Source organism: Python bivittatus, unplaced genomic scaffold (assembly GCF_059951505.1).
Source record: "Python bivittatus isolate LINGU-HERP-01145 unplaced genomic scaffold, Pbiv_v1 ctg000070_np1212, whole genome shotgun sequence".
NCBI lineage: Eukaryota > Metazoa > Chordata > Lepidosauria > Squamata > Pythonidae > Python > Python bivittatus.
In genome coordinates, this window is record NW_028277034.1 from 43,730,181 (window position 1) to 43,755,291 (window position 25,111).

Below are 25,111 nucleotides of genomic sequence, written 5' to 3' on the forward strand. Positions count from 1 at the left end.
CCTCTAGCACTGATAAATTACATCTCTTCACAGTTTGCTTCTGTCACAGGTACAGCAAGCCTGGGTTATTTCCCATATTAAAATCCTAAAAGAGTCCATCCCAAGCATCAATAACTGGCGAAACTGAACTTTAGTATCTCTATAATCAGAAGAGTTAGTTGGAGGAACATGTGAAAGATCAGCACACCACAGATCCATAGGGAATAGGACTCTGCTTTCTGTGGGTCAAACCACTGATTCATTTATTTCAGGGTTATCTACACCAATAATGCATTTCCCTCTCCCTCGTCCATCCGCTGTCTATGACTGGAAGCCCCCTTATTAAAAAATTGGCAGCACACCCTGGATACAACTGTAGTTGGCAGGAGCAGTCCTCCAAATCAGCTTTCCTGCTGCTACTTCTGCCAGCAACAACAACAACAACAACGATTTGATGCAGTGAAATACCAGAAGCATTAGTGAATAACTAATGAAAGAAGCAGTCTTCAGTAATAAAAACAAATGGAATAATGACAAAAACATGATTTTCTTGTGTGAAATAGATGTGGACTTGGATCTCTGAGTGATCAAACAAGACAATAATCAGTTCACGATCAAGAACTGAATAATTTACATGTACTGCTTGGTTCTTTACTAAAGTGAATGTAATCAATCGTCTGCTCATACTACTGGTGGGGAACAGATAAATTGCATTGCTGAAGGATTAGTACATTAAGTGCCACTGCAAGGTGATTATGCTATGCTGAACTTAAACAATCCATGATTTGTTTGTATCTGAGATGATCATTTCTCACCGTGAATCTGTCCATGAAGCATCTGATGTCCTATGCAATGGGGACCAGAGAAAATCTAACAGTAAAGTTGGTGTTAACATCATCATCACTAGTTCCCACTATAGAAGGGGCCACGGAAAGAAAACAAGACTGAAATAAGTGTCTTCTCATATGTTGGTAGTGAGAACAATGGTAAATTATAATGGTTTGTCTTTCTTGTCAGGAATTATGTCTTTGTAACAAGGGAACTCTGTATTAGCTATTTTATCCAACCCAGCTCTTACATGTTACCTGCAATTATCACAATGAATGGTTTTGAAATTAAGGTGACAAAGAAAAGGAAGATAGTTACAAAAGGCTACCATTTGTCAGTGTGTTGTAATCAAAGAATACTAATTATGGCTTTTATAATAACTCTTTGAATACCAATTAGAGGTGGAATTGGCATATCTGGGAAGCAAAACAAAGAAAGCTTAGAAATAAAAGAACACTTGACAAATATCCACAGTCCTTTTTGATAAAATTAATATTGTTATTAAGTGTTAATTGAAAGAGTAGTGGGGGTTATCTGAATCACATTGGTTGCCTTCCATCCCTAGCTTCTGCATATTCAAATGAAAAGTGGAACCACACTTGTTTAGGTAAAGCTCCATAGATGCATGGGTACAAGGTTTAAGCACATATAGTTGTAAATGGATTCAACCTACAGCTTCTCAAAATCTTTATCTCAAACATGGATTCAACCTACAGTTTCTCAAAATCTTTAATCTAGCCCTCAGAGCTCTCTCCAAAAATAGCCACCAAACTGTGATTTTTAAAGGGACAGAATTGGAAAATTATTTGCTATCCCGGAAATAATTATATTAACTGTTATTAATTAATTGAATTGTGTGTCCATGCATTGTATATCCCTCCAAGCTGTGGGAGGCAGGCAACAGTATGTTGGTCTGCCAGGCAGTCTCCAGGTAACAGAGCCCGTCTTACAAGGAATAGTGCAAGCAAGTACTTTGGACTTTATTTATGCTTGTTTTGGCATAAATTTGGCATACTGGCCAAACTTGTCAAAACTGAGTGATACTGTCCTCACCATTAGCAGAGAATGCTGCATATGGCATGGGTATGATTATGGCCAGTAACCTGCTCTGTATTACAAAAAAGTGGTATATGAAAGCCTTGATTGATTAAAGCCACGATGGGCACTGGAGCATAGACAATATCTATGTGAAATAGGCTGTGCTTTAAAAAAGATGCGTATGAAAGAATGATTGCTATAAAACATGAGGATGAGAGATATATACTGTGTAAAGTGTATAAGGAGAAATAGTTGCAAAGAATGTAGACAAAAAACCAAGGGACTGTTATGATTAAAACAGGGAGAGAAAACACAGAGTGTTTTAGGAGAAATAAAAAGCAATGTTCTTCAATTGGGTGAAGAGCAGCATCTAGCAGAATAAATAGAATTAAAAATAAAAATGATGAAATAATTTGGAATAGGGTGGAAATGAGAAAATGTTGGAAGGAGAGTTAATGATAGAGCTTCATTAAAGTGAATGTTGTCAATGTTAGTGTGCCAGAAAAATTATGAAAAGGAAGTCATAGGACTGTGAAAATGTTGAAAAATGGTAAAGCTGCAGTTGCAGATGGTGTAACTTGGGGAAAGTTAAAATATGGATCTGGTTTGCTTATGGAGAGGTTGTGCAACTTGTTGAAATATGTGTGAAGACTACATTTGTACTTGATAATTAGAAGAATGTCACTACTGTTCATCTGGACAAAGGGAAATATATTGAATGCAAAAAACTGCAAGGGCATTTGCTTTTTAAATGTATCTGGGAAGGTATTTGTCAGAAGTCTGATTAACAAGGGACAATGAGCAAAATTTGGGAAAAGCAATGTAGTTTTATTCTGGACAGAAGGTGTGCAGACTTTTGCTTTTGAGCATGTCACTCAGAAATGAATGAATGCAAAAAAGAAAATTGATAAGTTCACTGATTTAGAAAAAGTCAATAGGTTTCATGTCTTGTGCAAGTATGAATATGAAGGTTGTTTGTTGAATATGCCAAGTTATGTTACGGAAGTAAAGTATGCATGCCCCCCAAGTCCTGCCATGCTGCCTCATCATGGTGGTGGTGGTGCATTCCTGGGAGGGATGAGTGAAGAATGCTGGGGGTATATACCAAAAGCATATGCTCCCATTGAAGGTAGCTCAAGGCATGAAGGTCATCCCAGCTGCACAGCTAAAGCAAGCAGGAAGCCTATGTTGGTTAGCAGCAGTATAGGAAGATGCTGGAGGTGTACTGTCACTTTAGTGACAACAACAAAGAATAATTTCATCCTGTGTAGGATATGGCAATGGTAAACCACATCTGTGTATTTCCAAGAAACCAACACAAATAGACAAGAAAAAATAATTGTCAATACAGTGTAGGATGAAGAGCCCCTCAGATGAGATGGCACTCAACATGCTATTAAAGATATGCTGAAGATCTTTTGTAGTACTAAGGGTGTTTATGCTGTGGCTAGATTAAAGCGTTTTGGATGCCCAGCTGTTGTTGTTGTCACCAGGAAAAGAAAATCTAAAGCTGCAGAGACAGAATTACAGTGGGAACACAGAACATAAAAAGTATGAACATGGGACAGTTCAGCACAGTGAAAGATGAAATGAATTGACTACACACTGATGTCTTAGGCATCAACCAATTTAAATGTATTAGAATTGGAAACTTTTAGTCAGAAGATCACACTGTTCATTACTCAGGGTATGAAAAAGAAGGAATGACATTGTTTTCATAGGAAAGATCTAACAAAGACAACACTGGGGCATGATCCAGTCAGTGACCAAATAACATTGTTGTCCACCATTTTGTGGACCACCCTTTAATATGATGATTATCCATGTTTATGTTCCAACTACTGATGCAGAAAAAAGAGAAGGTTGACAAGGTTGCTGCCAATTTCTTCATTGCTAACACAATTTTCCAACAACCAAAATGATGCTAATATACATGGACATTACTAGCTAGAGCAGAAAGACATCTAATTGACTATATTATTGGTAGAAGGAGGTGGAAGAGTTCAGTTGTAACAGCAAATATGTTCCCATGGGCTGAATGTGGAACAGATCATATGCTTCTAATGTGCAAGTTCCAAGTCAAGTTAAAGCTGAGGAACAAAGCCAACTGGTTTCCACAATATACTCTTGAGCATATATTTACTCAATTTTCAAGGAGAACATCAGGAATCACTTTGAAGTCCTGATCCTTATTGTTAGGGAACCAGGGAACTGTAGAATGAACCCAAAGAATGAATGTGAAAAGAGACTGCGAAAAACCAAGAAACAGAAGAAAGCAAACTGGATGTCAGAACAGATGGTAGGAATTGCTATGAGTAGAGAAGCCAAGAAGGACAAAGGTCTCAGGAAGAAACTTAACAAACAATTACAGAGAGTTGTTAGAAGAGGCAAGAAGCAGTATTATGATATCCATAAAGATATCTAAGATAGAATCAGACATAGAAAAACAAGAAAGCCACCCAAAAGACCTGTGGACTCAGAAAAGGTTCCAACTTCAAATTGGCATTACCAAATTGGAAGGCTACAGAAATTGATTGAACATCTACAGAACTATGTCAAGCACCAAGAACAATCGGTAAAGATTCTAATCAGACTGTACTGGCAGACATGGAAAATTACAGTGTGGCCAGCAGGTGGAAGGGGCCAGTCTTCATGCCAATATCAACAAGAGAGGATTTAACAGTATGTGCAAACTATCACAAAGATCCTTAATTTCACAGAGAAGAAAGTCATGTTTAGGATCATCCAATATACAGTAGATTAGAACTTTACATGGAAAGTAAAATGCCAGATGGTTAATCTGGTTTTAGAAAAGGCTGAGAAATGAGCCATTATTGCTGATTCACACTGGATAATTGAGAAAGCCAAAGAATATGAAAAAGAAGTTGAAAGGCCTTTGACTGTGTAAATCATGCCAAGTTGTGGAATGTCATTAAGAAAATAAGGATCCCCTCCCCACACTGGAGGAATGGATTGTGAAAATGTTAGAATTCACAGAAATGACAAAACTGAACTGTTTGGTCAGAGAAAAAACAACAAAAAACTTTTTTGAAAGACTGTAAATGTATATGGATTTTTTTGCTGAAAGAAGAAAGAAATGACATCATGATCTATGGATCTGAAGATTAAGAAAGACATGGATTAAATGAAAGGCTGAAGGGACTTGTATAATGTCTAAGACGGAGGAAGGACAATAAGATTGTAACTATCTGTTGAAAAGAAGGTTGGAAGTCACTTATATATTTCTTAACTTTAGTTTCTTTTTCATTTCTTGTTCTTTCTTTCTTTCTTTCTTTCTTTCTTTCTTTCTTTCTTTCTTTCTTTCTTTCTTTTCTTTTTCAATTTGTCTTTTATTCTATGCAAAAAATCTTAATATAAATAAATAAAAATAAGAATCCCCAAACATCTCATTGTCCTCACCCAAAATATATGTACAGGACAAGAAGTCACAGTCCAGATGGAACATGATGGCACCAGTTGGCTCCAGGCTGGCAAAACAGTGAGATGCTGAGGCAGTCTGGACTGGAAGAAAATGAGTGTGCTTCTAAAATTGAGGAAGAAATATCAGTAAACTGAATTATGCTGGTGACACTATTCTGATAGCTGAAAATGCAAATGATCTGAAAGCTCTATTATTAATGAAAATCAAGGAGCCCAATGAACACATGAGATTACAATTGAAAATAAAGAAGACTATGGGACTTATGGACAATGAACTAGAAAAGACTCATGGTAGATTAATTTTGTATATGGTAACTGCAGCAAGACTATTGTATGCATGATGGATAAACAATCCCACAATGAAGGAATGGATTGTGAAAATATCAGAATTTTCAGAAATTGCAAAGCTGACCTGTTTGGTCAGAGAAAAAAGAACAAAAACTTTTTTGAAAGACTGGAAACCTTATATGGACATTTTGCTGAATGAAGAAAAAAATGTTGATTTATGGATTTGAAGATTTAAAAAGATGGGATTAAATGAGGAGCTGAAGTAACTTGTATAATATCTAAGAGGGAGGAGGAATTATAAGATTGTAATTATCTGTTGAAGAGAAGTGTCAGGATCTACACAAACCAGAACCTTCAATTGTTTTTACTTTTAGCTTTAGGGATTGAGTGTGCAGACTCTGAGAAGAAGGTTGGAAGTCATTATATTTCATAACCTATCTTCCTTCCTTCCTTCCTTCCTTCCTTCCTTCCTTCCTTCCTTCCTTCCTTCCTTCCTTCCTTCCTTCCTTCCTTCCTTCCCTCCCTCCCTCCCTCCCTCCCTCTTTAGATTTGTGTTTTACTTTATGTAAAATTCTTAGTAAACATAAATTTAAAAAAGAAAACAAAGAAGACTAAACTAACAACAAGAGATACATGTAATGAGTCTTAGCACTGACAATGAAAGCACTTCTGCCTTTTAGAGTTGACTATGAACAGTAAATGAACCATCAGTCAAGAAATACATGGCAGAATAGCACTTTGTAAGATAGAAATGAAGGCCTTGGAAAAGATATTCTGATGCTGTGATGTGTCTATTCCTACAAAGATTACAATCATGCAGGCAATACTTTACCCTGTGATACTGTACAGAAGCAAAAATTGGACTTTGAAGAAGCAAGATAGAAAGAATATTGATGCTCTGGAACTTTGCTGTTGGAGAAGATTCCTGAAAATTCCCTAAATAGCTAAGAAAACAAACAAATGGAGCATAGAGCAAATCAATTCACAGTTCCCACTTGCAGCCTAAGTGACCTGGCTCAAATTATCATACTTTGTGATATGTCATAACATGAAGACCTGACTCCTTTGAGAAGTACATGATGGTGGGAAAGGTGGAAGGAAAAAAGAAAAGAGTATGACCACCTGCCAGTTGGACTAACTCAATTACAATGATGATAGGTGCATCTTTGGAGACATGATGGGACAGGATGGGGACAGGTTATCCTGGAAAAGGTTTATCTATGTAGTCACTATGAGTTTACACTAAACTGATGACATAATCAATCAATCAATCAATCAATCAATCAATCAATCAATCAATGAATGCATATATGAGAATAATTGGAATGCAAATAGATCAGGATTGAGCATGGAGTAAGACAAAACTGTTTAATGTACTGATAGATAAAGAAATGCTTTCAGTGACAGTAGGTGGGTATTGGTTGGAGATGTGAATGTGTGCATATTTCTGTGTGCTATTGGTGTTGTATTGTTGGCTGAGCACCTGAATGATTTGCAATGAATGTTAGATAAACTGCATGATGCAATAGAGTATGGATCTGAAAATCACTGAATCCAAAATCAAAGTAGTTGTGTTTGATAGGGAAAAATGGAGTAAATGATTCCAAGTTATACATAAATGGTGCAAAAAATAGTAAGCAGACGAATTTATGAACCTTGGTAGAATGTTGATCAAATATGGGGAAATTGATAGAGAAATATTAAAATATAAAAATGCTAATAGAAAGGTTTATGGGTGGTATGTGGTCTGCTGAAAATAATCTAAGATTGCTGTTTATAAGGGCATGCTTCCATCCAATTATTTATATGAACAGAAAGTTGGATATGTTAGGAAAAACGTAAAAGTCAAAATGAATGGGCACTGAATAAAAGTGGACTGAATACAAAAATGAGTGACATACATTGAGGTGATTTGATCATATAGATGTAATGAAGGAGGATAAGATTTTAAAACCAACATATGAAAGATGAATGGCTGGACAAGAAGGGCAAGACCTAGAAAGTCATGGTTGGACGGGGTTGATGAAGTTCTCAAAAAGAGAGAGGTAGAAGTTTAAAGAACAGAATGTAGTGTATGAAACAATGCATGGACATGATGGAAAGGTGGATGATTGGCAAGTAGAGAAAGGTATAAAAAGTATACCAAATCTGGAGGTGTGTGTGAGAGAGATAAACTAGTTTTTGCTAGATTTTCTTTTCTTACCTCTTTCCTTTAATTTATTTGACTTATCATTTCTTACTCCTTGGATAAAACAGAAATGGAATAGTGTGCTGTGTATGTATGCATGTATGAATTGAAGTTCATATTAAAATAAAAATAAAATTCCTATATTCCGGAGTATACCCATCAATCAAAAATATATTGTGCAAAAGTATTTTATTTAAACTTTAAACTGAGTGGGTCCTGCCATCCTAATTCCCCACCTCTCACATGAACAGAAACCAGGATGTTACCCGAAGGGACTTTGATATTTCAGCCTCAAACAGTGCATAAAACAGGTGAGTTTTTGTTTTAATCTATCTTTTCATGAGTTCTATATTATGTATATACCCAAATAACAGAAAGGGATCGTGCTGTGCTGTATCTATTTTCATAGAAAGATTCCATTTTTATAAATAGGGACGTTCTGAACCTTTTGTTCATTTAGTAGTCCTCTAGCTTTTTCATCTCAATCTCACCACATTCTTTGCCAACCCCTCCTGTTCCTTTTTTCCCCATCAGCATATGCACATTAGAGCCTTTATAGATGGAGTTTTCAAATGCCATCAGCTTCAAATCAATTTTCAGACAGTCTCTGAAAGTCTGCAGACCTGACATATTTTCCTCTATTTACCCATCCTTATGGACCACTTAAGCATGCCTTTATTTTTTTTAATGACATTCATTAGACTTTCTGAAGGACTCCTGCAATCTAACAGCTAGGACCCATTAAGAACTTGCTGGCACAAATTAGCTTTATGCAAGTGCACAAATCTCAGTGATGACACTTAAGGGCAGATAAAAGGGCTGGGATGTTTAGAGTCTTTTGCAAAGCCAACGAAAAATGATAAAATGCACACATAAGAGACTGCAGAACATGAACCAAAAGGTAGGAAACAGCATCTCCAATCTCCCAGATGTGTTCCACTACAAATCCCATCTTGCTGGGAGATAATAGGGGTTGTAGCCCAACATTTCTGGAGGAAGTCAGACTGGGGAGAGCTGTTTTGCCACTGTCTTCCATAGCCATAAAATCACTCGGGTTATAGAATATAGAAATTCAGGATTTTATTCTAATCCAGCAATAGGTGAGTGACTCATTCCCTGCCCTTCTGGTGTTATACTGTATACCTTCTGGTGTTATATACCTGCAGTGCTCACCATAAACATAAAAACTTACTTGTTGGGCTGGGCGGTGTCCAATAACACCCTGTCCCCTGCCTTTTGAAACTCACAGGCAGGACATGGCATTATAGTCACTGAACAGCCAATCCTATCATTTGTAACCAGGAAGTCAGCTGCACGGCTTCTAAACATGTAAGCTTAGTTTGGCTCACCAAGGTTAATGCATATTTAATATAATATCTTTTCCCTTAATTGGGGAGGGGGTGGGAGGAGAGCATGGGGCTTAAATCCTACTGGGTGCTCAATATTTTCATTTAGCTTTTTCTTATTTATTTATGGGTGCAATTTTTCTACTGCCTCAGTCCTCAGACTCTAAGCAGTTTACTGATACTGAAACAGCAATAAAATAAAATTACCTTTAGAAATGTCAATACCAAACTAGTAACCATTAATATCAAATTAGAAGAAATATACCAATAGGCATAAATAGGTATAGATATATGCAGCTGTGACTCTAGGATCTGTCTCCAAAGGCCTTCCAGAAAAGTCAAGTTGTTACCAGCTTTGGAAAGGCCATGAGGGTGGGGGCCATTCTTGTCTCAGTCGCTGAGTTGTTCCATAGAAGTGGAGCTGCCACTGAGAATGCTCACCATCCAGCCCTCTCTTGCTACACCTCCTGGTAGGTGGGGACCCTTAATAAGTATTTTCCAGCTGCCCAGGTTGGACGGGCAGAGACTATTTAGGACAGGCTGTAAGTTATACGGAGTTTTAAAGGTAGCAACCAGCACCTTGAATTTCACTTGGGAACATCCTGGCAGCCAGCAGAACTCCTGAAGCCAGAGTGCAACATGGCAGTGAGCAGGTAAGAAGCTGCCTTCTAGACCAGTTTTTGAAGTTTTTGAAGAGTGGTCCTCAAGGGCAGCACCATGTAGACCGAATTACAAGGCATTTTAATTCAATAATATTTTTTAATCTGCAGAGGTTGCAATAAAGACAGTGGTCTACTTGAGAGTGATCCACAGGTTACTGCTGCACTAATTGAGAGATGGGGCTGATTTTTGCAAGAATTCAGGACAATATATTTCAGTTTATGTTCTGTTTCATTCTGAATTGACCTGTCAATCTACCAGTGGATCAATTCTGCCCAGAAAATAGACCTGATTTCTAGGCCAATAGGCTTTCTAGGCTTCCAGGGCAGCTTTTGCTCTCTGTTAGAGAACTGCCTTTTTAAGAGCACCAAGCCAGATCACCTTAATGGCCAGTTTGCTAAAGGCAAGAAGGAACTGCTAGAGGAAAATAATAGCCTAATAAAAACTACACTGGATTAGAACATTCCTTTGGATTTGGTTTATTTGTACATAAGCACTGTGGACACTGTAATAATTTGTCTGCAACCGGAATTGATGTGTGTGCCCAAAGCTTTCCCCAACCTCTCAAAAATCTGGATAAATTGTGTATATCTGTCCTCAAAAAGGAAAATGTGTCCTGAAAAAGGAAACTGTGTAAAAGCTTTACAGCCATGAAAGATGCTGTAAAAATCTAACCTATGCAACTTTAATTTCAAGTTGCCACTCATTCTCTTAATAAGCTTCTGCATCTCCTGAAAATGGTTTTTCCAACATCAGATAACATGTAGGAGCATTCTATAATTGCAAGCATAGCTGCTGTGCACCTAATGGTAATGGGATAGGAGACAGCTATTCCTCAGTCTATGGTTTCTAATGAGGATATCTTGCCAATTTGACTCAATTGCTTACAGGATTCATCTTGGGATAGGAGACAGCTCTTCCTCAGTCTATGGTTTCTAATGAGGATATCTTGCTAATTTGACTCAGTTGCTTACAGAATTCATTGGGGCCACAAAATTCATCAAGGTAAGATCCAACACAGCAACTTCTCTACATTTACTGCTGTTAGAATAATTGATAGGTATAACAGATGCTGGGGAACACCACTGAGTCATGGTGATGGGAAAATATTTCTTCTTCATCTTAAAATTCCAGGAGTTGTTCTTTCATAGCATAAAAAGCAAACCAGAACAATGCTACAAATAAGTCTCCTTCCCACCACTGTAATAGCAAATAAATAGAGAACAGAATAAAAAAAAAGCAGAAGATAAATGCATATGATTCATCATAGAATGATGACACTATAAAGAAATCAACAGCATTTATGGCAGGAGCCACAGTTAAATGTTAAACATATATTCTGCATGCAGGAAGCTCCTGGTTTTATTCATAATATCTTCAGGTATTATGTGAAAAGGGAACTGCTCTCAGCCTAGGCAAAAATATTTGAATATGGACTGATATTCTGCTCTCTCCGTGAGGTTTGTATATTTCAAAATTTAAAATTTTTAATTTTTTTGATAATGTTTGCATTTTAAAAATCACTTTTTAAACCTGTTATAATTATTGTTTTCATCTATGTGTCATTTTATTCAATTGTTGTATGCCACCCAGAGTTGCTCTGTGTGAGATGGGTGGCTATATAAATGTGACAAACAAACAAACAAACAAACAAACAAATAAATAAATAAATAAATAAATAAATAAATAAGGCATCATTCTGTGAAATTTTTAGTTCAATGGGATAATCTTGCTCCTTGAAATCCAAAAATATTCAGTAGACTAGAATAAGTATAATATGTCAGAACGTGTTAAAAACTTGTATGCTGCCTGAATCGTGAAGTGATAGCACAGATAGCACACAGAATAGGATTAAAAGATCAAGTAAAAAAAGGACATAATTGCCAGTAAAATTCATGCCATGCATTGAAAATGACTAACCCCAACCAACCACCATCAGAGAGCCCATGTCTACACTGTACCCTAGGGCATTTCAGGTTTCTATGGCTCTAGAAAAGCCCAACAGGGTCAGGGTCATGTGGATGTCAGGGAGAACACTGTTCCATTGTACTGGTCTATGACTGTAATAAAGATTGATTGATTGATTGATTGATTGAACACTGTTCCACTGGGCAAGTGCGGCTGCCAAGAAGGCATGTCTCCTTGGTCCTACAAGATGACATTGATTTACAGCTGGGACCAGCAGCACACCAAACGATCCTGATCTTACTGGGTGGGTAGAAACAACAGGAGAAAAACAGTTCAGGTAACCCGTCCTAAGCCATGATGAGCTAAATAGGCAACAACCAATACCATCAATTCTACCTGGAAGCCTATCAGTATCCAGTTCAGCACACAGAGCAGTGTTGTTACATGAGCAAAATGAGAAACGCCCATAACTACGGGCTGCATTCTGGACCACCTGTAGATTTCTGTTGGTCTTCAAAGGTAGCACCATGTAGAATGCTTTGCAATTGTCCAAAAGAGAGATGGTTATGGCATGAGTGATTGTGAGGAGGCATTCCAGTTCAGAAAGGGATGTAAACAGTATACAAGATGGATGCCTCCTAGCTACAGCTGCCATCTGACTGGAGATGTTGGTTCTTGACAGTAATAGAGCAATGTAAGGATAAGAGAAGAGAAGTGGGGCATGGCATGAGTAGCATTGTATTTATTATGGCAGTATTGGCTATGAAGTGCCAAAAGGTATGGTGAGGTCCAGATTTGGGTAGAGGAACGATGTTTGTAGAAGATTGAAATCAAGGGCCTTTCCTAAATCCTGCTTATTGTTCCAGATGTGGGATTTTCTGATGGAGAGCACAGCTTTATTTTCAAAATTGTATTGTGGAATTATAAAAAGGGATAAAGATGTCCTTCAGCTAACTCCTGGGTGACTACATGTAGGGTTTGCTTTTTTTTTTTTGGCAACAGTATAGAAGTGGTTTGCCATTGTCTTCTTCAATGATTTTTTTCCCAACTTCCCAGTCTTGCCTGGAATGTCCTGGTGGTCTTCCAACCAAGTACTTCTCAGGTCCTGCCTTTCTTAGTTTTCCAATATCAGCCAAGCTCATTAGACACTGCCATTGCTGTAATGCCATGCCCAGCAACCCATGTTATCATAGTGAAACCAAACCGGTTCTCATACTTTGCTGAAGGCAAGGGATTTATGGAGCCATCCCGATGCCTTCACAGTTGTTAGTATAAAGCATATAAAGCATATAAAGCATATAAAGCATATATGTATTTGGGAAGAATATATATTTTGGGAAGGAAAGAGAAGACCTGGGGGTCTGGCAATGGTGGGGAGCTCTTACAATGGCTGTATTGAGCTGATGTAGAATGAATTCTGTTGTTGATCATGATTTTCTGTTTTTTTAAATTGATTATGGACAGTTTTTATATGTTTGTATATTGGTCTTTAACTTGTTTTTATTGGATTGTTTTTACCTGTTGTGAGTGGCCCAGAGTCACTTAGATGAGATGCGCAGCCAAATCAAATGATTATTAATAATAATAACAATTTATAGGTGGACTTGGCTTAACATGGCTTAAATCTATGGTATTGCCATGTCTTAAGGAACAGTCACACTTGGAATCTTAATGTAAAGGGGTCAAACGCTCCACTTGATTCATTTCCATTTCCTTATTTCCTATTTTAGGGATGTCGCTTAAGCAACTGGGATCCGAGCCTTGCAGTTGAAATGGCTCACAGGATTGGGATGCTGGCTATTAGAAACTCAGGAGTGTTTCATTTTAAAATGAGCAACAAAACAACACAAACTAATTTTGCTCCTGACAATTTCTAATTGCACAACACTGCTCTCATCAGATGGCAGAGGTGTTGTTCCACGTAAGTTTAAACGATTCTCCCAAAAAGAAAGAGCACATTAAAGCCTATGTGTTACAATTGCATATAGAAAACAACAACATGCCTGCAGAATGGAACAAGCTTGTCTTGTTCCATGGAAAGTGTCTGCACAGAGACAATTAGTCACTAAATAATGAGGATGAACTCCTAATTGCTTATTCTGAAGCACATTTATTTATGACTCTAATTCATATAAAACTTTGCCCAAGCAGTTCTGTTCTCCCTCCCTTTTTCTACAGTTCTATAGTTATGAGGATTAATTCTAAATAGATGGAAGAGACAGGGCACAAAAGAAGTGCTCTGATGTTCTGCAATGATGACTTGTCAGAAAGTAATAATCACACTTGCTGGTTGGCTTGAAAGTTTGGGTGAATCAAGTTGTTTTCTTTAAAAAAAAAAAAAAGAAAGAACAGTGTTCATTCCCCCTTTGGGGAAAATAAGAAATTTATTGGAATTAAGTTTCAGTGATCTAAGCCAAAGATCACACTGTAAATAGCCATTGCCTGAATGTTCAAAAGCTTTCCAGAAATGTTCAGTTTGATGTGAACTGTGGCACAAGAAAACAATGTTGTTGTTTAGGGAGTTGAATGGAGAGAAACCTGAATTTTATGTGAAAAGGGAGTATGGTTATACCTAGGCCATCTTGGATGGTTATATTCTCTCTTGCTTGCAAGTTCACCAAGGATAGGTGCAGGATATCCTTTTCACACACACACACACACACATACACACACACACACACACAAACACACACAAACACGATAGAGAAATGTCCAAGTACTCTTTCTATATAGGGAATAACAGCAGTTCTAGGGAACAAGTAATTCCTCCCCGTCCCCTGGCAGAGACCTTGACAGTCCTTGAGGCAATGGCTTTCAAATAAATAGAGCTGCCCTCAGGAGAAGATGACAATTCTCTCCCACAGAGACAGTAAAGCAGTGGCAAAAAAATAGTAAAACGGCAAGAGCCAGAAAACCCTTCACCTCTCAGCAGATAAGGTGAGACCACCAGCCATTCTGATAGTCTCTGTTTTCCTTTTCTTCTGTTATTAAAACAGGGGCCTGAAGAAGTAGAAAAATGGGGGGGGGGGGGAACCTGTTGCTGGTCAAAATACTGCTGTAATCACTATTAACCCACCACCATGTCTCAAGGCTGTCTTTAGAACATCCCTTGAAATGTTGTACCTGAGAACATACTCTGATGTTATCCCAGATTAATTTTGGAACTACTGAAATGATGGGTGCAGGCAGCCACCAGCAACACTTGCTGGCCAGACTTATTTTGTGTCTGTGTGTGTGTGTGTGTGTGTGTATGTGTATTTCACTATGGTTAGTCTTACTTCAAAAAGTATGGGGATGGAAAAGAAAGAAAAGGGAGATGGAATGTGACACTGACTAGCCTTCTGGTTGGCTTGGTTCTTGGCCAAAGAGGTTTTCCAACCCCTGGTTGCCTCTTACTCCCATTTCTTGTGCAAACTTACTGGATGGAGTTCTCAATGCGAGTGATGGTGAGAAAAGCCGCTAGATTTGCAGTGTAGGATGAGATGACGATCAGGGCAAACAGCCACCAGGCACCCATCATCATTCGAGTTGCCAGTGTGGTATAGGGAACTTCTCCTCCTGTTGAGCAAGAAGGGTAGAATGGTAAGTATTCTAATTGCAAAAAAAATCCCCTTATTCTTAGGAACATGCTCATATAAAACAGCATCCTTGATATCAGTCAAAAAAGCTTCTAGGAAAAAACCTTGGAGCTCTAGGTAACTGAGACCCATAAATGAAAGCCATCAAAAGAATAAAAGGCACTGTTCCATGATATCTAGTTATAGAATCCTCTTAAATATATATCTGCTATTTATCAAGAAACCTGGGTCAATATCTAACATAAAGAGCATAAATACCAGAAGCATTTCTATTCCTCTGCAATTTTTTTTGCTATTGATTTTAATTAAGCTCTCTGGAAATGTAGATATTCTTCAAAAAGAGATCTGGTATCAACACATCTATATATAAACACACCATCTGAATTTTCTTTAGTCCATAAAGACACAAGCACAGTTGCTAAATGCTATAATACATGCACACACACACACACACACACACACACACTAGAGGGAGAAGGGAGAAACAGGAAGATATTAATTTATATTCAGCCATTCAGATCCAAGATTTTTCCCTTTGTTGGTAAGATACTTGATAAAATAGAATAAAATTGAAAACTTCAACCAATTATTAAACAAAGTAATCATCCAAATAATATCTTTATAAAATGTCTATATGCACACACAAATACATTTTTATTGATAAGAGTAAAAAAAAACTTCCTTCCTTCCTTCCTTCCTTCCTTCCTTCCTTCCTTCCTTCCTTCCTTCCTTCCTTCCTTCCTTCCTTCCTTCCTCCCTCCCTCCCTCCCTCCCCCCGTCATCATGGGTTTGTTCATTCAGTGAACATGAATAATTTGGTTGATAAATATAGAGAAGAAAAGAAGTTTATTCAAATAGTCTTGTTTTTGAGAACACAGCAGAAATACCAATAGAATAGATGAACGTGTCAGGATGATGAAAGAATATATTTTCATTAACATATTCCACAGTTGCACTATATGTTTTATCCTAGGAAAAAATTATTACCTATACAGAAATTAACATAAAAGCCATTCTGAAAGCCAGAAAAGTATCAGTCTGATGGACATGAATCTGAAATTTCTGACAAAAAAAGAGATGATACTGTATACACATTTTTTCCCCAGTTTTCCTCCCCTCTCCATCTCAGTTACATTTGAATCCAATACTCATCTACAATGCTGGATATAAACCTAGACATAGAACATATATTGACAGTAAACTGTGCATTAAACACACACCTACACACACATCAAAATACTTAGAGTTTGCCTCTCACTTATTTTGAAGCTCCATCTAGCACAGTCAACTCCTTTCCCATTTAATATAATTCAGCGCTAAAGAGAATGGTCAGAGATAGGGCAAGAGATCTCCTAAATAAGCAAATATACATGGCATTAATCATATGTAGTTTCCATCAACATTTTCCATTTTGTGTGTAAAACAGACTGTAATTGTCTCTAGGATATGTGTCTGGTTGTGTATGTGAATCAACCTTATCCTGTCTGCAGCTTTTTTATTTTATTTATCCTAGTGATGGTAGCATAGGGGACAAGCTCCAGCACTTTGAATTTAATTCCCAGTACATATCCATTATTCACTCTTAAAAGCCTGGAAATGGAAGCATTGCTAACCATGAAAGGAGTGTCTATGAAATTCAGGGTTCTTTGTCTGCATCGATGCTAAATCAATTATATTATTATTCTGATCCCATTAAGTACAGCCATCATCATTTTCTTGATTATAACCATTTGAATAGGTGAGTGTATATTAAGAAAGGATTGCGTACTAAAAAAGTTAATAAAGACTGCCATGTCCACCCTATTCTCCTACAGAAGCAGAGTTAATTATAAATGGTGTCTCTGATGCATGTAAGTTTTGTCTTTAAAAACAAAGCCTACTATTAAATAAGACAGGATCAACATTAGTCTCATATATTTGGCATTTCTACCTACTTCTGAAAACCTTATTATTGTAAAAAAAAAAAAAAAATAGAATCTTCTCATTCTATCTGGATAGTTTAATTCAGTATTAAGACTTCAGGAAGATGAAATGTCTAACTTCTGGAAACCTTACGTCAGAGCTGAACATTTAAAAAAATTGTGTATTTTTATCTTATCCTTTTTTTGTTGTTTTTGTTTTTAATCTTTCAGTCAAAAAGCAAATTACAATTGAATTATACTTTTTAGTACAGATACAGAATAAGACCAATAGATCTGATTGCTCATTTCACCATCCAGTGTCAATCTCCATAATTTGCTGTGAATTAAATTGAAGGGGGTAGACCGGTGAAGGAGAAACCTGCAATTTCTCAAGAACATCCACATTCTCATTTTTAAAGCTCTTGAATAAAAACTAAACGCTATTCCACACATTTTTTTTTTTTAATTGAGGTGAATTGGCAGGATAAATAGAACAACTGAAAGTCAATGTTAGGCATTTTTATTCACAAATTAAGCTCTGAAATAAGAAAGTGAAGAGGAATGGAAAGGAAGAGGTGGAGCTGAGAGTTGGATCTTGCTGGATTTTTCTTCTGCCAGGGAATCTGCATGCAGATACAATGGTTTTCAGCTTACTAACACCTTTGGGGATGGTGTTATGGAGCTATCTTTTTTTAAAAGACATAACAACCATCTATAGTTCCAAGAACTGCAAGATCAATTCCTCAAGAACTGAAACAGGTAATTGTTTTGGGGCTAGGAGGAGTGTTGCATTTTAAAACATCTTTTAAAAACCCTCCAGTGGCTCTGTAGGTTATATCATAGTAGGCAAGGTCAAAAATTGGGGGGCTTTTTTGTTTTTTTGAAGGGCTGAATGGGGGGTTTTAATAGATATACAGCTGTTTTTCTCCTTTGAAGTGCCGTCCTGAAAAAAAGAAAGTTGTCAACATAAACTGGAGATGCAGTAGTTCCATATATGGCATGTAGTAAGCTCGTCCTGCTGTTGAGTACCTGAGTGGATATATTTATGATTTTGTAAAAGTAAATTACTAGACCAGTGTTACTCAGCCTTGGAAACTTTAAGATGTGTGGACTTCAACTCCCAGTTTTCCCCAGTCAGTATGCTTGCTGGGGAATTCTGGGAGTTGAAGTCCACACATCTTAAAGTTCCCAAGGTTGAGAAACACTGCACTGGACGAATCTTGTGGCCTGTATATATTAAACCAATAAAGCTACAATCTTGTCCCAATGAACTTAGGTTTACTTCTGAATCACTACAGGGTTGTACTCTTTTTGTTTTTTAACGGTAAATTATTGCATTACTCTAATGGAGCATTCCTGTGAGTGGGGTATGAAATCTGAAGCACTGCTGAGTTTGCAGAAAGAGAGAAATGATAAAAAGTGGGGTTCCTTTACCTTGGGGTTTTTTTTGGGGGGGGGACATTTTCTCTCCCACTAGGAGCAATTCTGGGACTTTCTGTATTAGAGACCTAGACTGCAAGAAAAAGACTCAGAGCAATGAGATCTGTGTGTACACGTGTGTGTGGGGAGATCAATCACCCATTATTAAAAACTAGAATGTTACTTAGCATGTCTCCATTTTCATCAGTGAGGCATAGGAGCAGAGATGGGCAACGGGTGAGCCAAAACCTCATTTCACTTTTAATGGAAAAATGGTTACTGGTTTACATTTTTAAATTCTAACTATGGCTGATACATTTTGTATTAGGGTTTTATAGTTATCTTTTATATTGGTTTTATAATTTTGTGTTATCCTTTCCAATCCACCTCGATAGCTTGGTCTTATTTGTTTATTTATCATGAAATTGGCCTGCCAGGAACCTTGAAGGATATGTAATGTAAGTAACGTGTAATGTAACGAAGGATTTCATGTAAGTTTATGAGAAAAAAAATGCAAACACACACACACACATTTGGAACCTTACTGTGTAGCAAGTTTGTGGGGTGCCGCAGGGTTCAGTACTTTCTCCCCTCCTATTGAACATCTACATGGAGCTGCAGGGTGAGGTGATCCGACAGTCTGGGGTGATATCTATATACTGTATCTCCACCTCAAGCTGTCTGAGTGATGCTATGGAAGTTTTATCTCAGTTCCTGGAGGCTGCGGGAGCCTGGATGGGGAACAACAGGCTACAGCTCAACCCAAGCAAGACAAAGTGGCTTTGAGTCTTTGGACCTCCTGTGTCTGGGGACCTTCCATCTTTGGTTCTGGATGGGGTAGCACTACCTCAGATAGAGCTGGTGTGCAGATGGAAGCCATGGCTAGGAGGGCCTTTGCACAGCTTCATGTTGCACCTGTTCTTGGACTGGGGAGCCCTGGTCACAGTTGCTCATGACCATGTGACCTTCCATTTGGACTACTGCAATGCGCTCTACATGGGGCTGCCCTCGGAGCATTCAAAAGTTTCAGCTGGTGCAGAATGCAGTGCCATGGACTGTTAATGGTGCCAGTTATTTGGCACATGTGACACCACTGCTCCGTGAGCTGCACTGGGTACCATTTTGCTTCTGGGTGCAACTCAAGGTACTGGTAGTCACCTTTAAAGCACTACATGGCTTAGGGATGGGTTACTTATGCGATTGTTTCTTCATGGTTGTTTCTACAGGTCTCATTCGATCTGGCAGTACAAGTTGTTGCAGGTAGGGGCCTCAGAGAGACTTTTCTGCAGTGGCACCAGCCCTCGGGAACATCATCCCTCCTGGCCCCCACCCTGCTGGCCTTTTGCAAGGTTTTGAAAACTTGGTTCTGTGTCCAGGCCTGCAGCCTCAGGTGTGGGGCAGAGCCTGTTTCTTGGCTACATTGAGTACATTTTATGATTCTTTGGCTACTGTGTGTTTTATTTTATTATTTGTCTATACTGCATTTATAGAAGAGAATATATGTAGCTCGGAGTTGAACTACGGAGTCCTTGGTGTTCTCTGAGCTTGGTTATTTTCTTCCGAACATTTTGTTACCCAGCTAGGTAACATCTTCTAGTGCTAGAATGGAGTCTGGTTTGCTCTCTGTTTATATACAGTGGCTTGCCCTGTAAACCACTGTGTATAAACAGAGAGGAAACCCCATTCCATTCTAGCACTGAAGATGTTACCTAGCCAGGTATATTGTATTTGTTTTAATATTATCAGCTGCCCAGAGTCATGTACTTGAGATGGGTGGTTATATAAATTGATTGATTGATTGATTGAATAAGTAAGTAAACAAATAAACAAACAAACAAATAAATAAATAAAATGTTTTAGTTGAGCTCGACCTGAGAGACTTAATGTCTTCAGTAGTGGGGCAAAGTGTTGGTAATGCTGAGGGTACTTTGGAATAAAGTAGGAGATGGAAATAATGGAAAAGCAGGGAGGAAAATTCAAGGGTACAGGGAACAAGAAGAAAGAAAATATGTAGGTAGATTTATCCTTCTCTAAAACCCAAGATGGTTATGTGTTTGAAAAAAGGGGAAATACAGAGAGGCTTTTAAAAAAGGTATAATAGCAAAATGTAACAAAATGTAACAGAGGAAAAAATATAGGAATATGAAATGTTCATAATGAAATGCTTTTATGAAAAAATCCATTGAGTTTATATATCTCAGCACCTGTGCCAATTGTTTTATTAATGTTCCAAAAAAGTTAATAACTCTATCATGTTGAACCAACCAAGTTAATAGAGCAAGAAGAAAATAAAAAGACATTTTTCATAAAGTTATAATATAGGTTTTTAATATACTCTATTCTTATTTTAAAATATTTTTAAAAGGCAAGAAAGAAAAAACTAATATTAGCTAAGATTAAGCACACAAATCAAACAGGAGGAAAAAATCTCATAAATAATTTTGCATCCTATAGCATACTGTTTATTTTAGACAGTAAGAATATTCAGAAGCCATACCAGATATAATCTCAAGTGTCAACATTCAGAAGCTGAGCACATTTTATCTAGATATGATTCCTAACGGAATCCTTGGAATCTCAAAAAAACAAAACACCCCCCCCCCCAAAACCAAGCAATTGGAAAGCATCTCAATAGAAGAGAATATGTGTAGCTCAGGGTTGAACTGTGGAGTCCTTGGAGTTCTCTCAGCTTGGTTGTTTTCTTGCAAACATTTTATTACCTGGCTAGGTAACATCTTCAGTGCACCTGTTTGGGCTAACATCAATCAGCAACACCTGAAAGCATCTGTTTGGGCTAACATCAGTCAAACCAATAAGGCAATCATACAGGCAGCATCTGTTTCTTAAGCTTCCAGCCATTGGCCATCTAAGGCAGAAATGGTCTCCAACCATTTCTGTTATTCCACCAGCACCCTTAGATTATCCTGCCAAATTCATGGGCACAGTAGCCACATTTTGTTGGAATGTTTTTTTTTGGGGGGGGGGGATTTCAGATAGTTTTAAGGGTAGGGATGATGGAGGCCTATTTTTAGAATCCCACCATCCCAAAGTATAGCTAATGGGCAAAAATAAAGTAAAATAAAACAAAACTAGAATTTCCTGCAATTCTTCAGGAGGTTGGACATCTGAATTGTAGCCCTTGGTCCCTGAAACATTGTCTGCAACTTTCTTCAGCTATGTTGAAATATCCTATTCTTTTGCTGGTAGCAAAATAATTCAACTGCCTCATCAGTCAGCTGCTGTGAAATGGGAGGTAGAGAATTCTAACTTAACTTTGCCACATGCAATATTATTTTGGAACACCCTGTTAGCATACCTATGGAAGCAAGTGCTGAAGGCTTTTGAGCATTAGGAATACCCTAATTGAGCATTAGGAATACCCTCCAAAAATTATGCTAACAATAACAAATGAGGAATCAGCAAATAACAGGTTACCCACATCAAAAAAGTGCAACTCATGATCTGCATGCAGACCCCTGAATGCTTTTGCTACCCAACAGCCTACCTAGAGTGGATTGGGTTGACATTTGTGGTCCTTCCTTTGCATGTTTAGAGTTTGGGAGGGTTAAGGGGTGAAATAAAGCCTTGCAAAGGCTTAAACCAGCCATTGGATCTCTTAAAAACCCACAGATCCCTAATCCCTGAAAGAAGGACTCCAACTACATTGAAAGAAGAATTGCAGGATTCTTTTGCTTTCTCCAGATGCTCTTACCAAAAGAGTCACAAAATAACAAATATTAAAAGAAGATCATAACATTAAAAAAATAAAATAATTCAGGAAAAATAGTGGCCTCACTCACTTTGGGATCAACAGTCCTAGCTAATGGACCTGTTCACACACGAAAAGGGTGGGGTGATGGTGGTAGTAATAATCTGTTATTGTCTTAAGAAGAGTAGCTAATCTTCCCTTACTTGCTCAGTTTTAGCTATATAGTAGGGCTGTCTCTTCCTTCTACCACAGTAGCTTTCTGTGCTGACCTTAATTCTGAACTATCCAGGTAAAATTTGAATGAGCACTCTAGTCTCCAGCACACCTCTTCAACCTTCTTAACCTTTTAAAATCTACTGCAGCCTTCCCACCTGGTGATTTTCAGATTAGTTTTAATTAGAACATGCAGAATTCTCAGTCATGCCAGCTACAGGGTGGATAAGACTGGTCTACTGTTTACTACATTTTTTCAGATGCCACTACTTCCTATAAAAATTCATAGCTTCCATGTTTATCTAACTGGGAACAACTTGGAGAAAACATGTTATTTGGATATTTTATATTCACTTTTAATATTTTTCTTTTAACAGTTAATCCCCCCCCCACCAAAAATATTACAACTGAAGAATATTGCACTTCTTATCAACCTGTTCAAAGTTCATTTCTAGCTATGTTATTTGCAGAAGAATAATGAGAACACCAATTATTTCAGTTAGACCAGCTCCACTGCAACGTATTTATAAGCCACAGAAAGTGTTTCAGTTCTTTAAAAAAGTTTTCTCCTCACCACTTGATCTCTGTGTTTCTTTTTTAAAAAAAAGACATATAATGAACCTCAGAAGCTGACATGTTATGTTGCATCCCAGGTGAACATGAGTGAAATGGAAAATAAGAGAAAGTAGAAATTCATGACTTGTTTTAATCTTCTGCAATAATAAGTGTATGCTGTACATTCCTCATTTGGAACTCTTTCTTACACATTTGAGGATTTTTTTCTTCTTCAGATTCTGATATAAACTGACACGGTATGCAGATCAGTATATGAATCACTAAATCTCTAACTATATCCCCGTACCCACACACAGACATATAGATGGAGATACACGCACACACATACACACTAATATTTTTGGTTCTGATTTTATCCTGTAAGTTATACACAGCATTCTCCATATGAATCTGTCCAGCAGATTTTTTTCTCTATCCCGGCAACATCAGAGGAACATCATGTGGGGACAGGAGGCAGGGAGATATTGAGAGAAAGGTGGCTTTATGGCTCGTCCCAGGATTTGGATCTCCTTGCCAAGTGATAATAAACCAGCCTTCTCTTGGTCCTCTTCTTACAAGCAAACTAAGTATTTTTATCCATGTAGGCCTTTATTGTCAGCCTTACTAGGTAGGCCAGACAGGAAACATGACCAGATGAGCTAATTCTACTTTATTATAAAGCAACATTAACAGAATCTTGCAAGCGTGAAAGTATGATTCTCCCTCTGTCTCCTTTACAGAAGAGGGTCTCTTCTGAGCCTCTTGCCCTGTCCACTATCCAGCTGCAGGCTATGCCCTCTCTTATCTGTCCTTTCCCTAGGCAGCATCTCTTGGCCCAGTCTCCCAAGGTCTTTCCTACATACCATTACATTTATGCTGATATGGAAAATGATTTTAATTAATGGGTGTGCTTATTTTTTGATGCCTTTGAACTGTGGTGCTGGAGAAGACTCTTAAGAGTTCCCTGGACTGCTAGGAGGTCAAACCAGTCAATCTTAAAGGAAATCAACCCTGATTGCTCATTGGAAGGATCGATAATGAAGCTCAAGCTCAGATATTTTGGCCACCTAATGCGAAGAGAGATCTCTTTGGAGAAGACCCTGATGCTGGGAAAGATTGAAGGCAAAAGGAGAAGAGGACGGCAGAGGATGAGTTGGTTAGATAGCATCACTGAAGCAATGAGCATGAAACTGACCAAACTCAGGGAGGCAGTGAAGGACAGGAAGGCCTGGCGCAATATGGTTCATGGGGTCACGAAGAGTCGGACACGACTTAACGACTAAACAACAACAACAAGTGCTTATTTTTTGTTCTTCATTTATTTTAATTGATTTTGTAGCTCTATGTTAACAATAATGTTGTACCTCTTCACCTGTCCCCATAGACAGACTCACTATATTTTCAAGCTGTTGATCCAGGAGCAAGGTCATAAATAAAGCAATTAGCTGTATATTTTACATTTATTTAAACTTATTTATATAATTAAAGTATACTGTGCATGTGCAAATGTCAGGAGCTGCCCTCAGGTCAGATGACATCAAAGCTGCTTGAGTCAGGCACTGAGACTTTTGGAAAAGTGTTTCTGGATCTTTGGCACAGAACAGGCCTACCCTCTCGGATCTTTAAAAAAAAAAAAAAAACTGGCCAAGACACCTGGACTGAAATACAAAACTCTGAAAATCCTGTTCAGACTAGGATGCATGGCAAGGCTATCCATAGAAGAAGTAAGGAAAGCCTGTAGAACATGATTTCCGGAATAATAATGCTGCTCTGGGTCACATGACCAGAAAGAAAATGGTAGGGGGCTTAGAATGGAGGGATCAACAACATTCCAAGTTGTTCCCCAGCTCCCACTCCCATAGGGATGCATTAGACTATTGGATTTTTTTTCTCCACAGCCCTCAGCTGGATCTAGACCATTTTCAAACTCTATCCTTTGCCAGTTTCTCTCCCATGCCAAATTTGGTCCCATTTTAGTCCAGTTCTTGGACAGTTATTCTGCTGATGCACAGGGAGACAGATCAATAAGAGACCAAAGCCTCTTTACATAATCTCTTTCC

The 25,111-nt window shown here is 38.0% G+C and overlaps 1 protein-coding gene across 1 annotated transcript in view; it reads right to left on the reverse strand.

The window, feature by feature from the left end:
- Positions 1 to 25,111, reverse strand: part of GRID2 (glutamate ionotropic receptor delta type subunit 2) — a 490,302-nt gene that overhangs the window by 135,714 nt on the left and 329,477 nt on the right. The window contains exon 11 of the mRNA XM_088133270.1: positions 15,096 to 15,234. Coding sequence (XP_087989396.1) covers positions 15,096 to 15,234 — 139 coding nt within the window. The remainder of the gene's footprint in view (positions 1 to 15,095; positions 15,235 to 25,111) is intronic.